Raw genomic sequence first — 13787 nt, 5'->3', positions numbered from 1 at the left:
AAGAAGTATGCAGAGGCAGATGTCCCCAGGAGATCCTTTTGCCAGGTGAGGTAATGCAGGAGGGGCATAGGAGTGTCAGGGGAAGGGATAAACGGCAAAGCTAGAATGCTCAGGAGTGCCAAGGCTACAGAAAGCCTACAGGAGTGCCCTAGGCGACTGCAGGGATAATGATGCTAGTCACAGACTGGGGCGGGGCGGGGGGTGGTGGTTGGAGAGGAGCCCTATGTCTGGGGGAAGGAAGAATGATGACTCACATTTTCAATGAGCAGGCAATGCCCAGGAGACTGTTGGCAAAGTGGTCTGGTGATGCTCTCGATGGTGGAGCTACAGAAATAGACTTGACCCGAACTCCCCAGCACATGCCAGGAAGCCAAGGAGGGGAGCGTGAGGCTGTGCAGCTGGGGAGGGTAGAGGCGGAACCAGGCTGTAGGTTTGTTTGCCAGAAGCACTAGAAGAAGACTGGCAAGGTTCGCGGTCCTTTCCCACCCGCCATCATCAGGCCTGGGTGACGATTCTTACCAGGAATAGGAAAGAGAATATGGGCAAGAGAGTGTTCCAGAAAACTGGCTTTATCCGACATCTGGGACTAACTTTGATGGTTAGTTGTAGAATTATCAAAGTCTGTGAAGAGATAATGGGACTTCTTATCCTTCCTCTGTTCAAGGAGAACACTTGCAAAGTTCTTTCCTCTCTCCCTCCTTTCTTTCCTCCTTCTTTGTTTTCCTCTGCTTCCTCCCCCTTCTTTCCCTTCCTTCTCCATTCTTTGCACATTCTTGTTTTATTTTGGACTGGCTTAGTGCATGCATGGCCATAGTTGACCATGGGAGGAGTTAATATTCACAGCCATCAACAACAAAGGGTTCTGTGCTGTAATATTGCAATATTTTGGGACTTTCGAAGCACAAAATCCTATTTGCATCATGACATTATTAACATTTTGGTAACTTTTTAAAAAAAATAACTTTTTACCTCTTCCTTTGTACTGGTCTTAAGAGCCACTCATAAATCTCTCAGTAACTGCATGAGGTACCAGGGCCAGAGACTAGCCACTCCTGGCATTGTGATTAGAACCATTTAATACCCAAGGCAGTGACTAACGTCTGGCAACAAAGGCTCCAGTAGGCGTCACATGTCCTTAGACACTGGGTTAGGGCCACGAGGAGCACTTTCTTTGTGTGTTAGTACCATGGTCAAGAGAAACGTTGAGAACCTGGTGGCTCTATGTGGACATCATTGGGAAATGAGAGACCCTCTACCCATGGTCAATGCCTCTACAAACAGAAAGCCTAAAATCAGTGCCAAACAAAGGTACCTACCTTTGTCTTATCTTCCTCCTCTGGGATTTTAATGATATATTTTTTCATGTTTACTGAAAGCAGTCAACTGAGCTATTCGTGGAAAGGTTTGTGGGTTTGGTTAACGAGGTGGAGGAATATTACATTTCAGTTGGAAACACATCCCTAGAATGCCAAAACATTTATTCCAAAGTCTGGTTTCCTGGTGCAACCAGGAGGCACGGCAACAGTGTGTCTGTTCAGAGACAGGGGGATGGTGGGCGGGGGCAAAGGGGGGGGGGAGGCTGGGCCAGCAAGGCATCTGATCCAAGTGGATCCCAGAAGGCTTTTATTGTTAAATTATATTCTTCAGGAAAAACCACCCGTGTCACATTTTGTAAACTTGATATCCACGCACTTTTGACTGGCATTCTATTTGAGCCATAAGCCTATGATTTTACAGCAAGCCTGCTTTCCCTCTTGCCTCGGATGGCAGCAGAAAACACGGCACACTTTCTAGGCTCCAAGTAGAAGGAGCAGAAAGGCTTGGGAGTGTTGGTTCCATCCAGTAAGGCTGACTTGAGTGTGGCACCCTGCTCCCCGTGAGCAGACAGCAAGCCTCTCCTCACTCTCCAATGCCATTCACCCAGCTGCTCTGCCTGCCGGGAGGGGCTGCCAAATGCCCTGCCTACTGGCTGCTTCCCGATTCCTTGCCATCCCACATGCAAACACATCCCCACACGCTCTGCCTTGCTCACACACGGAGCCACAGGCACATGGGAGCACATTCTTCCCTTCCTTCTCACTGTCTCAGCCCTTGACTTCTACAAGCCCATGGAACATTTCTGGAAAGACGCTCTTGATCCAGCAGGGTAGGACTGTTTTGATTTCTCTTTGCAGCTTTAGCATTTTGAGAGAGCAACTCACCTTTCTGACCAGTGTCTGTATCCAAGCAGGGAGATTAGGCTTTGCTGTTTTCCCTGGGTTTGTGTGTGCACCTCCTTCTGCTTTCGGACCCACAGTGTTCTTTGTGTAATTTACATAGAATTCGGAAGGTTCAGATTTTTCAGAGTCCTCTGAAGAGCTTGTGCATGGTTTTTTTTTTTTTTCTCTCTCTCTTAAGATGTTTGAAAATTGAAAGTGTGATTTACGGAGAAGTCATCTGTAAAAAGATTGCTTTGGAAAGTAATGGTTGCTGGCCATAAAGAGAAATATCTGATTCACCTAATGTGTTTTTAACCCTTTTTTTGCTTATAATTCTTGTTATGGATGCTGAACTCAGTTTTGGCTTCATAGTAAATCAGCTATATTTGCATATTATCCCCAAATGCTCTGTCTGTTCTTATAAGAATTAGGTAACCATGTATTTATTAGTATAAAGATATACCCAGATATTACTATCAGTGATAGCATCTTTGGCATTTATATATGACACGGAAATTTTGTCAGGTACTCTGTCAGGTGTTTGGGATAGCAATTAAAGCCAAGTATCAGTTGTTTCAGAGTTCATTAGACTGGGGACAAGGAAGTTTATTAAAAGGTATAAACTCTCCATGATTACAGGTGCACAATGTATTTACCATAGCTTTTTAATATATATTTATACATACACATTATATAATATATATACACACATATACACATTATATATAATAATATATTCTAATTTATATATATATATATGTACTTGAGCATGTTTAACTTTTAATTCAGTACCAAACTTTTTCCTGTTTTTCAATCTGGATATTTGAATCTGCATATCCTAGTCCAAGTGAACCAAGAAGGTCCAATCGGAGGATAAAGGAACAGAAAGGCATCACTGACTTTCAAAATTTGTTGCTGAGACCATCAGTACAACATAATTGCTAAAGATGTGGTTAATGACCTGAGGTTCTGGTTTTTTTTTTTTTTTTTTACTGGAAGGATCACATTTCATACTCAGTTTTCTGAAGTTTTGGTTGCATAGTCTGTGGAAAGCATGAAGACCCATGTCCTCCTAACGGAAAGGTTTTGGTAAATCGTCATTCACATTAGAATTCCTAATGGAAGCAAGGACAGCACTGTGGTCCAACACAGACAAGGTGGGCTGGGAGAATCTCGGAAGATCGCGGCTGGAGGCGACCACTTTGGGAGAATTTTTTAGACGAGGGAAACTGAGGTCAGGTAGCACTCTCCTGAAGGCAAAACTCGGCTCTTCCTATACGTACACCTTGAATCTCCGCCCCCTTTCCCCGGATGCCTGCGATCAGTCTCTGCAGCTGCTAAATATAGCTGTCTGCACCGGCAACCGCACACCCTACTCCATCTCCCATATCTCGGTTACAGAGTGGTCCTCCCCAGGGTCATTCTCTGTACACACTGCGTATTTCCAGCCAACGAGGAGCGTGAATCAAACAGCACGGGAGACAAACAGAGATAGATTGGAGCCTGGCACGGGGCATATAAGGTAGCACGTTAGAGAAAGCTGGCCCCGGGATGAGCCTTCCGAGTTGGTTTGAAACCCCGTCTTCTCCGGGCCACCTTTAGGAGATCCCTCGGCGCCCCCGCCCTCCTGCCGTGAAATCCAGCCTCTATCCAGCAGCGGCAAGTAAAGTAAAGTTCAGGGAAGCTGCTCTTTGGGATCGCTCCAAAACGAGTTGCGCGCCTGGAGTGATGTTGAAGGCAACGTCAGGGCCGCAGCAGCCCCTGGCCGGGGGCCAGCACCTTTGTCATGCCTATGAGCTCGAGAGAGCGGTACTTAAAGTTGGAGACCCGAGCCCGCGAGTTGGCAGAGCGCGTTCGCGCCGGGCTGCACTTGCTCGCGTCCGGCGGCAGCCGCGCTCCTCGGGACGGGGCCGGCTCCCCGGGGCCCGGCAGGCGCTCGCGTCGCGGCGGGACATGCGCTGCGCCGCCTCTAACCGCGGGCTGTGCTCTTCTTCCAGGTGGCCGGCCGGCTGCTGAGCCCTCTGCCGCGGGGGGAGACGGTCTGCGTCCGGCCCGCGGCCGCTCACCATGACCATGACCCTGCACACCAAAGCGTCCGGCATGGCCCTGCTGCACCAGATCCAAGCCAACGAGCTGGAGCCCCTGAACCGCCCGCAGCTCAAGATCCCCCTGGAGCGGCCCCTGGGTGAGGTGTACGTGGACAGCAGCAAGCCCGCCGTGTACAACTACCCCGAGGGCGCCGCGTACGACTTCAACGCCGCGGCCGCCGCCTCCGCGCCCGTCTACGGCCAATCGGGCCTCCCCTACGGCCCCGGGTCCGAGGCGGCGGCGTTCGGCGCCAATGGCCTGGGGGCCTTCCCGCCGCTCAACAGCGTGTCTCCGAGCCCGCTGGTGCTACTGCACCCGCCGCCGCAGCCCCTCTCGCCCTTCCTGCACCCGCACGGCCAACAGGTGCCCTATTACCTGGAGAACGAACCGAGCGGCTATGCGGTGCGCGAAGCCGGCCCTCCCGCCTACTACAGGTAACCCGCGCCGCCCGCCGCGCCCCGTCGGGGTGGCCGCCGCGCGCCCGGCGGCGGGAGGAAGCGGGGGGCGAGGGACCGCGCGGCGCGGAGGGAGCGGGGCGCGCAGGCCGCGGGGCCGGGCGCCCGGCCGCAGCCGCAGCCCGAGCCGGGGCCGCGCGACCCGAGGGCTAGCGCGACGCCCGGCCTGGGGTCACTGGTGCATCTCGTGTTCGGAGAGTCAAGTTCTCTGGCCCAGCAGCTTAAAAAAAAAAAAAAAAAAAATTTTTTTTTAAATTTTTTATTTTTTTTCTTCTCCACCCCCCCCCCCCCGCCGCCCCCGCAATGTCTGCTTGAGACGCAGATCCGAAACCCCGTGTGCTTCCTAACTAAACAAATATTGGAAAACCGTGCAAAGCAGAGGTTTTTTAGTTGGGGAGGGGGGCACCCCAGAGCCAATACACATAAGGTGCTTTGAGTCCCTAGAAAAGGTCCCCTTTTGGTACTTAAGGCTGGAGGTGTTTGGGACTCGCTGAACTCATTTATTTATATTAGTCGTAGTATTTAACAATTTTGTTTTACTGTGCGTGCCAAAGTTCCCCGCTGCTCGACTTTCGGGTTGGAAATATGCACGCTCTGATAATGGTGAGGATGGTGGTGGCAAAGGTGATTTCCTCGGGGAGCGATTCCTGGCACGTCTCCACCTAGGAGGGCTGCGGGGGTGAAATGCGCCCCTCAGAAGACCCTGCAGTTGGATGGGTCTTAAGGAGTTTTCTGATTTCTGAGTTACCGGGCTGAGTCCGTGTCAGAGCCCAGAGCTGGCAGAAGACTTCTGACATCCCGAGATTTATAAGTGTCCCCTGAGTTTGAAACATGCCACATCGAAGCGCGAGTGTGTTGAAATACTTTCCTGCCAGCTAAGTTTCATTTCTGGCCTACGGGGCGCAGAATGCCCCCGGGAGTGCTGTGCCCGAGTTCAGCCGGCTTCTGTGCTTTTCCTTCAGGGGAAGAAGCAGATGGTAGTTCAGGGCGCGCTGGGACACTTTTGTGACTTAGAGGCAAATGTTTTGTGTCTTCGTTTTTTTTGTTTTTCCTTTTTCGTGGAGATGACACTTTCCTTCTCCCTTCTTGCTCTCATGTTCCCTTTGACAGTTTCTCCCTTCTCTTTTGGTGGACTCCGAAAGGTGGTCCTGGGAAATACCAGTGCTCTAGGTGCTGCTAGACAGGGGTGCCCTGGAGTGGGTTTGAGAGACCCCAGGGCACCCACGTGGGTGGGCGCGGAGTTAGGCACTGCCTGACTCTACACCGGTGTCTGGACCTGCCTGTCATCCTTAACCCAGACCCTTCTGTATTGCAAGCCGGGATGATTTTCCATTCAGCGTTCTATTTCCAGAGATATTTATAGCAGAAGCAGGAGGAGGAAGGTGCCAGGTGGCCCCAGAGAATTTGAAGGGGGGATCATGGGCTATCTGAGCACACTCAACATCCTTTAGCCCCTCAAAAGGCTTTAGAACACCCCACAGCCAGGCAGGTCCAGTCTGAGTTATTCCTTAGAAGACTCACTAGGATGAACAAAACTTTTACAAGTTGGCATCTGTCAAATTCATTTAACTTGTTTTAATTCAGGGTTAAAATGGAAAATGAAAAAGAATTTAGTCTGCCTACTTTTTTTTTAAGTTTTAGAACAAAATCTAATGATTAAATCTGATTCACACCTTTTAAACTCCTTGATGTGAAGGAAGGCATTGGTATGATGTGAGTTCCATAACCTCCGGGTAGACTCCAGAAACTATTTTCTTTTCCATTTAATTTTCAGTTCTTTTATTGCAAATTAATGCCACTGAATTTCAATGGGCACTAATGAGACTGCTTCTCAGTGGATTATTTACTGCCTTGCCAGTAATTACAAAGTGAGTATGGTCAAATGAAGAGGGGATCACATTTTATTCAAAATTGTTCATCATCCCAGTGGCAAATAATATCCCTATAATAAGCCCCATCTTAAACTTTTTGCATTAGATAATATTCTGGTACTTTTAAAAAAAAGAAAAAGGGAACTTTCAAAAATAATAAAGGTAAAAAACTCACTATGTATGGGATTCTGGATGGAAATTCATTTTTAGAATAATTTTTTCCTTTGGCGTTTGTTTTCCATAACATCCTTTTTTTGATGTTTGAATTTTGCCTTTTATTACCCAGGGAGGAAAAGAAGATTCTGTGAAATAGAATTATTTCAAATAGACAAACATTACTTAATATTTTTCCCCCTCTCAATTTTACTGTTTGAATGACTGGGTAAAAAGAAAAGAGCTGATTAGATTCTTTTAGAAACCCTTAGATTTCTTCAGTAGTTATCAAAAGTTTTGGGGCCAAAAGCAAGTGTTTTTAGATGGCTTTTCATGATCCAGAGACTCATGAAATCAGTGAGTCTAGAACATTTTTTTAAAGGAATAAAATATTAAAAAAAATAGAAAATACTCAAGTGGGTAATATCTAATAAGAGCATATTTTGTTTCCTGACAATTTATTTTAATTATCCATGCTTATGTGTGCTGGCTGTGATTAAAATGTATGTCTTACTCTGGTTTGAGGTAAAGAAGTTTGAAAGCTATTGACCTAAAATGTTATGGTCAGTAGAAAACAAAAAGTTCAGGTAAGTGGCTGGTTGTTTTAGAGACACAAACCAAAATACAGTTTTGATTGTTTTTATTTTATTTTTTTTCTTACAAATTAGCTGGTGACTTTAGGTCAGTTAGGTTACCCTTTATTACTTAACTTTATTCTTAACTTTTCCGTTTGTAAAATGCTATTGTGTGGATTGTCCAGCTAAATGTCCCACTGGGATGTTCAAAGAATTTATGTGGCGTTCACATCATTTATTATTAAGATGCTACGGGCGGTTTCTTCTGTTGGCCGTAATATGCAGCCATATCTACGTATAAAGAAATGTAACAGATAAGACTGCCCTGGGCATATAGTAATGGGAGAAAGATGGTTATACATCCCAACAAATTGTTATTGAAAGGGAATAAATTTGTAAATAGGCAAGCCGTGACCAGCAAAGTATGTCTTAGCTAAAATTTCATGATGAAGGCAAGTGGGAGTTACCTTATCCTGGGTTCCTTAGCATGTTTAAACATCTTAGAAGGTTTGAATAAAACTGAAGATGAAAATTAATTATGCCCACTATGTTTTAAAAATTCAAATGAGGTGTATAATACTCCATGCTGGTTTCAGTTTTATCACTCAGTATTCTTAAAGGTGAAATATTGCCCTCTTTTCCAAAAAATTGACCAATATCCAAACTTTTACATCAAAGCCGAGTCCTAGAAATTTGTCTTCTGGCTGTATGCATATTTTCAGTGTCTAGTTTGTGCATCGGTGAACATTTAAACTATTTTTCAACTTTAAGCAAGGCTCACTTCTAGAGCGAGGTTTGAATGGTTGTTTCAAGTTTTCAGTAATTCTTTCTTTGTAGTTAGGTGATATCTTAGCACCCTGTTTTCCTGGTTTTACTTTTTTTCAGTTATTTAAATTGTTGCTGTGTACCTGATTGTGTGGGTCTAAGAATAGTTTAAGGAGCCACATATTGCTTCAAGAGTGAATGTATTTTGGATTGAAACAGGATCACATCTTCAAATCCCATTTCATTTTCACCTACTCTATGTGGCTTGTACATGTTTGGTAGAAAGCCCCTGAAAGATAATTGTCACTTATTCTAGTCTTCTTTCTCACACTCAGCTAATTTGGATCTCTGAATTGCTTTTGTGAATATATTTAAGATGTAACATTCATAACTTAGGAAAATTTAGGTTCAGCATTTTGGTTTCTTATTAATTTTAAGGATATTAAAGACGGGGGTAAGAAACTGACCATGGCAAGAACCGTAGATACAGGAAAAACTACAAAAGATATCAAACTTTTCAATAAGGCTAAGATACTAGTACTTTTGTCAAGTGAGCTAGTATATGTAAGAGCAATGCATAAGCTATACAAGTGATTTTATTCACATGTTAATATTTGTTCTGGTACTTTTATAAGCTAAAAAAATACTGTAGGTAAGAACTGACTTAAATGGTCAGGAGTTTCACTACAAATATAGATTGATGATAATATAAACTTATTTTCTGTGGAAGCTAAATTTAAATAAAATCTTTATTACCATCTGCAATGTTTGTTTGCAGTCTGGGTTTTCATAAAGAACATTTATCTTATACATACATTTAAAAAAAATCAAAACCCTGATTATGTGAAACTAGTTTTATATAAGGAAGTATATGGATTATATTTTTTCTAAAATGTGTACTCAGCACAAAAATAATAAATCTAAATCCTTCCAGTGACTTCAGTATTATTTTTAATGTAACTTTAGAAGGACCCAGTAGAGAAGGCAGCAGGCTAAGTATATTCCTTTCTTCTCTAGATTACATTGAATGGATAAAAGTAAATTACTCATTTTGTTTAATTCCAAGTCCCAGTTTGCTTATTGAAGAAAGGAAAACAGAGTGCCATAACTGTTGAGAACCAAAATTCATACTCCAAATAAAGTACTATGTAAGTCCCCAGAATTCAGCCACTGGAACACAAACCAGCCAAAGTGAAAGTGTAAAGAATTTTATGGAAAGGAGGCAGTCCACCAAAATCATCGAGTAGTTTTATTTTACATTTTAAACTCTACCGATGAGTTAACCCGTAAAGTCATTTTTAAGATGTGTGTCTGAACTTCCCATACTCTATCTCTAAAACATATTCTCACAGCGTTGTCTGAAATCCGAGGACTGAACTGGGCTGGAGGTGACTGCAAACACCTTTATGGTATTCTTGATCTCATGAGAGAAGAAACCACGGATGCCAAGTTCTCATCTTTGAGAATATTAGTAGGAATTTTGAGGGGGGATGTTTTACATAAATCAACAACAGTTTTAAGTATGTGTATATGTTTAGACTCTGTTAAAAATACAAAGGCTAGAAAGGCAACTATTTTGGTCCCAATTGACAAAATTTTATCTATTTTAACACAGTGATAATTTAATCAGAAAGACTAGGACTGACTCCACAGGCATCAAGAATGATTGCGTGAAAGGAGAGTTATTTAGTAAGGTGTAGTAGCTAAGAGCAATGACTCTGGACTCAAACTGCTAGGCACCCAGTCCCACCTCGACAGTGGGCCGCCTGTGAAAGTTCAACCAAATTGCCCAGTCCTCAGTTTCTCCCTTTTTAAAAGAAACGAGACAATCATATTCTCTGCATTTAGGATGATTGTAAAGCTTAAACGAAATACTGCAGACTTAAAAAAAAAAAAATAGTGCCTAAGCCTTGTAAACTCTCAGTGACTTAGATCTCAATGCTAGAAGAAAATTATTTCACAGTTCTGTAGTCAGTCATTATTTTGCACCTGAGTTAGTGAGGAAGACTAAGGATTTAATCAAAATCAGTGTTTAATATTACACAAAATAAATCTTATACAAACTTTAGTTTGATCGTTTCAATTTGCTGAGCTTCTGAGATTCTTAAATAGTGATATGGTGGTGTGACGGTGGAAACCACGATGATGCTGATATTGGCAGGGGAATGAGGGGATGGTAATGATGATGGTGGTGGGTTAGCAGCAGTGAGGTGCTGCTGTCAATTTGGGTAGGCACTATTTCTGAATGTCTATTATGTAGCCTGGAGATATCTATCGGGACAGAAATCAAACATTTTTAATGTACTTTGCTCATTTCCGTGGTAATATAATTTAGATTCATAGTCAAAATTTTCTATAATAATACTGTCAATGACATGGATATCCTAAATCTATTAAGTGCCTCTCATTGCCATACAGAAATTCAAAAAGAACAATCCAAACAAGCCTGGATTGCTTTCTTTCTTTGTTTCTCTCCTGAACCTTTTAGGGGAACATGGTGCATCCTTAGTTTGTTCCCATAACATCTTCTCCTTGAATCAAATGTGTCATCTTTCAGGAGGTAGTAGGCAACTCCATCTTGTCATTTTCTGCTTTCTGAAACTCTGGTGGTTTAGGCTTGAGAAAATTAGAGTAGTTCAATGAAAGTTAATTAAGACATTTTCAGGACTAGACATTTCCTAGTGAACCCTCAAAAAATTCAGATGGCGGTCCTTCTTTTTGAGAGTCCCCCCAAAGTTATCACTTCCAAGAAGAGCCAGAGACCCCTGAGAGTTTCATGTTCAGAGTCGCAACTTCAGCTTGGCAGCTACAGAGCTGCCTGGCCCAGAGGCTCTCTCTCTGTAGTTGAGGTTCTGTCTAGATTGCATCCTTCACTCCCCCTGCCCCCAACAGAGGTGGGTGCAGGGAAGCAACAGTGGTCTTGTGTGTGCCTGTGAGCACTACTTCCTGGGCAGTTTTCTTGGCAAATCAATTCACGACTCACTTCTCTCACATAAAGACTTGGAGTTTCTTTTAAGACCCTGGAAGTAAAAGATAGTTCTCTTTTGATTCCCTGCAACCAAATAATGTTAGAAATAGTCATTTGTGCATTGGCATCCTTTCTCTTTCCTCCACTGATCTTTGTTTTAATAGTCCCTTCTCCTATTTTGTTTCTTTGCTCTATTTTCTAACGTTCTTCTCTTTAAACTCTTCTTGGCTTCTTTTCTGCTATCCAGCTTTCTTTCTTTCTCTTCTGTTTTAGTCACTCCATCTGTGTAGTCCCAGATTTTTCCTTCCATCTCTTCTGGTTTATTTCTTTATTGACCTGTGTCATCTGTTATTTTAATAAAATTTGGAACAGGGCTCAGCAGAGTTCCTCCCTAGCCTAGGAAGGCCAGCGGTGTAAGAATATGCCTTCATAACCCAGTCATGACATTAAAAGTGGCATTAGCGACAGTAAAAGTTTTAAGAACGATTTTTTTTTCTTGTCTCTAAGGAGGGATGCTTAACAAAAATTCAGGACAAAAATTTCACTTAGTGAAATTGCTCCGGCAGCTTATTCTTTCATTCATTCATTTGGCTAACTACACACTTGTTCCAAAGTGTGTAAGTTCACCAGGGGCATAGGTGAAATAAAACATGTGTTTATATTCCTAGCAGTTCACACATCAGTGTTAGCACAGAGCAGCCAGGAGCCTTACTGCATGGATGCTGCAATCCGAGGGCCAAAGTCTTCTGCATGTGGATTTGACAAGGAGGTGACAGAAAGTGCAGTTTTGGCTGTTGTCTTCTGGTGGTCTACGTTTCAGGAGCCTATATCTGCATGAACTTACACTACCCATATAAAGCCGACTATAATTTCCCACTTTGTCAACAAAAACACTTTTTTTTTTTTTTTTTACAGTCGTAGATCCGTCCATGATTCATTTTACTTAACGTTTTTTTAAGTGTTAGTTTTTTTTTTTTTGGCGTAACTTTCACTGTACAACATTGTCAAAAATGTACTTGATTTTAAAGACTGTTTTGGTTGTTTGAGTTGCTGAGTCCTTCTTTGCGACCCCATAGACTTTTAGCCATCAGGCTTCTCTGTCCATGGGATTTCCTAGGCAAGAATACTGGAGTGGGTTGCCATTTCCTTCTCCAGGGATCTTTCTGACCCAGGAATTGAACCTGCATCTTTTACACCTTATGCATTGCAGGTGGGTTCTTTACCCACTGACCGCCTGGGAAGCTGCTAGTTTGATTTCTTTTTTTTTTTTTTTTGAAGACCTTCTGTTTCTGCTGGACTATTTCAGGCATTTCAGGGAGAGAAGTGCATTCTAATCTTGCATTCTAATTTGAATGCAAGATTCAATTTAGTTACAATGAGTAGGTATTTTCCATAGTTACCTGACAAAACCTGAGAGGCCTCCAGAAGCTTCTTGTATTTCTAATGGGAGGAATCCCTGAGCTCTGGTCTGAACAGAAAGCCGATCTTATTCATCACAGTATTTCTCTGAGCGCTTAGCATAGCAAAGTGCATGGCACATGAAGTGCCTGGAAGCGTGGTGGGCAGGAAGTGCCAGTTACCCTGATTCCCTCTGGCCTCTTGCAGGGAGAAAGGCCGGTCAGGAAGAGATCTTTAGATGGGATTGGAAGAATGTGAGGAGTTTGAGAATCCCCTTTCCTCCAGCGGGCATTTCAAGTTCATTGATTCCCCTTATTCACGGACCGCACATTGACAAATTCACCTGCTCGCTGACGCTTTTTGTCACCTTCCAATCAGTCAGTACTCGTGGTACTTTCTCGGTCATTCACAGCAGCGCGGGCCGTGCACAAAGCAGTGAAAAATTTGAGTCATCCGACATGCGCGTTCCCAGCTGAGGTCAAACCAGGCGAGCTCTGCCTGCTTCTTGCAGATCTCAGACTGTAAACAAGTGTCCTGGTGGATGTCTGTTTGCTGCCACTTTGTGTGTGTGTGTGTGTGTGTTTGCATTTTTGTGCTTTTTATTTAGTGATTTTGCTGTTTAGAAAGCCTGGTGCTGAAGTGCCGTCTAGTGTTCCTAAGTGCAAGAAGCCTGTGATGTGCCTTATGGAGAAAGTACAGGTTAGATCAACTGCGCTCAGCATGGGTTATAGTGCTGTTGGCCATGATTTTATTGTCGACAAACCAGCGATGTATATTAAATAAGATGTCTTTAAACAGAAACACACATGCACGTGTGCACACACACACACACACACACACAGATCAAGCAAGGCTGTATATTGTTTGGTTGATAAAATGTTACAACTAGAGTCTCTCAAGAACCTAACCCTCTATTTCCCCTAGGAGTGATGATTCAGTATCCACTAATTCAGTGATTGTGGTGACTTGATAGAATGTAACTGCAAGTACTGAAATAAGATTGTATAGAATAGAGTGATGAAGGGTTTGGGACCCAAGCAGCTTGTTTCTTGATTCCTGTCTAGTTGTAATCTCTGACTCCATGTACCTGAGTTAACTCATCTGTAAAATGCCAATCAAAATAGGCCCAACATCTTTTGGTAGTTGGGAGGATTAAACGAGTTCAGAGATGTCAAGGGCTTACAACATGCCCAGCACATAGCCAGCCACAATTTTTTATTCCTTCTTTGTTGGAAAATTGACAACTCTACACAGAAGAAGGTGAATATGAGAGCTCTTTAAGAGTCTGGAGTGTTTGTAACTTCCCTGTGTGTGTT

At 43.4% G+C, this 13787-nt stretch overlaps 1 protein-coding gene across 1 annotated transcript in view; it reads left to right on the top strand.

Moving 5' to 3' along the window:
• Window positions 1–13787, top strand: part of ESR1 (estrogen receptor 1) — a 386555-nt gene that overhangs the window by 110050 nt on the left and 262718 nt on the right. Inside the window, exon 2 of the mRNA XM_070461662.1 lies at window positions 4196–4720. Within this exon, the coding sequence (XP_070317763.1) occupies window positions 4266–4720 (455 nt within the window). The 5' untranslated portion in view covers window positions 4196–4265. The remainder of the gene's footprint in view (window positions 1–4195; window positions 4721–13787) is intronic.

This window comes from Odocoileus virginianus, chromosome 34 (genome assembly GCF_023699985.2).
Source record: "Odocoileus virginianus isolate 20LAN1187 ecotype Illinois chromosome 34, Ovbor_1.2, whole genome shotgun sequence".
Taxonomy (NCBI): Eukaryota; Metazoa; Chordata; class Mammalia; order Artiodactyla; family Cervidae; genus Odocoileus; species Odocoileus virginianus.
This window is presented reverse-complemented; position numbering and strand designations above follow the sequence as displayed.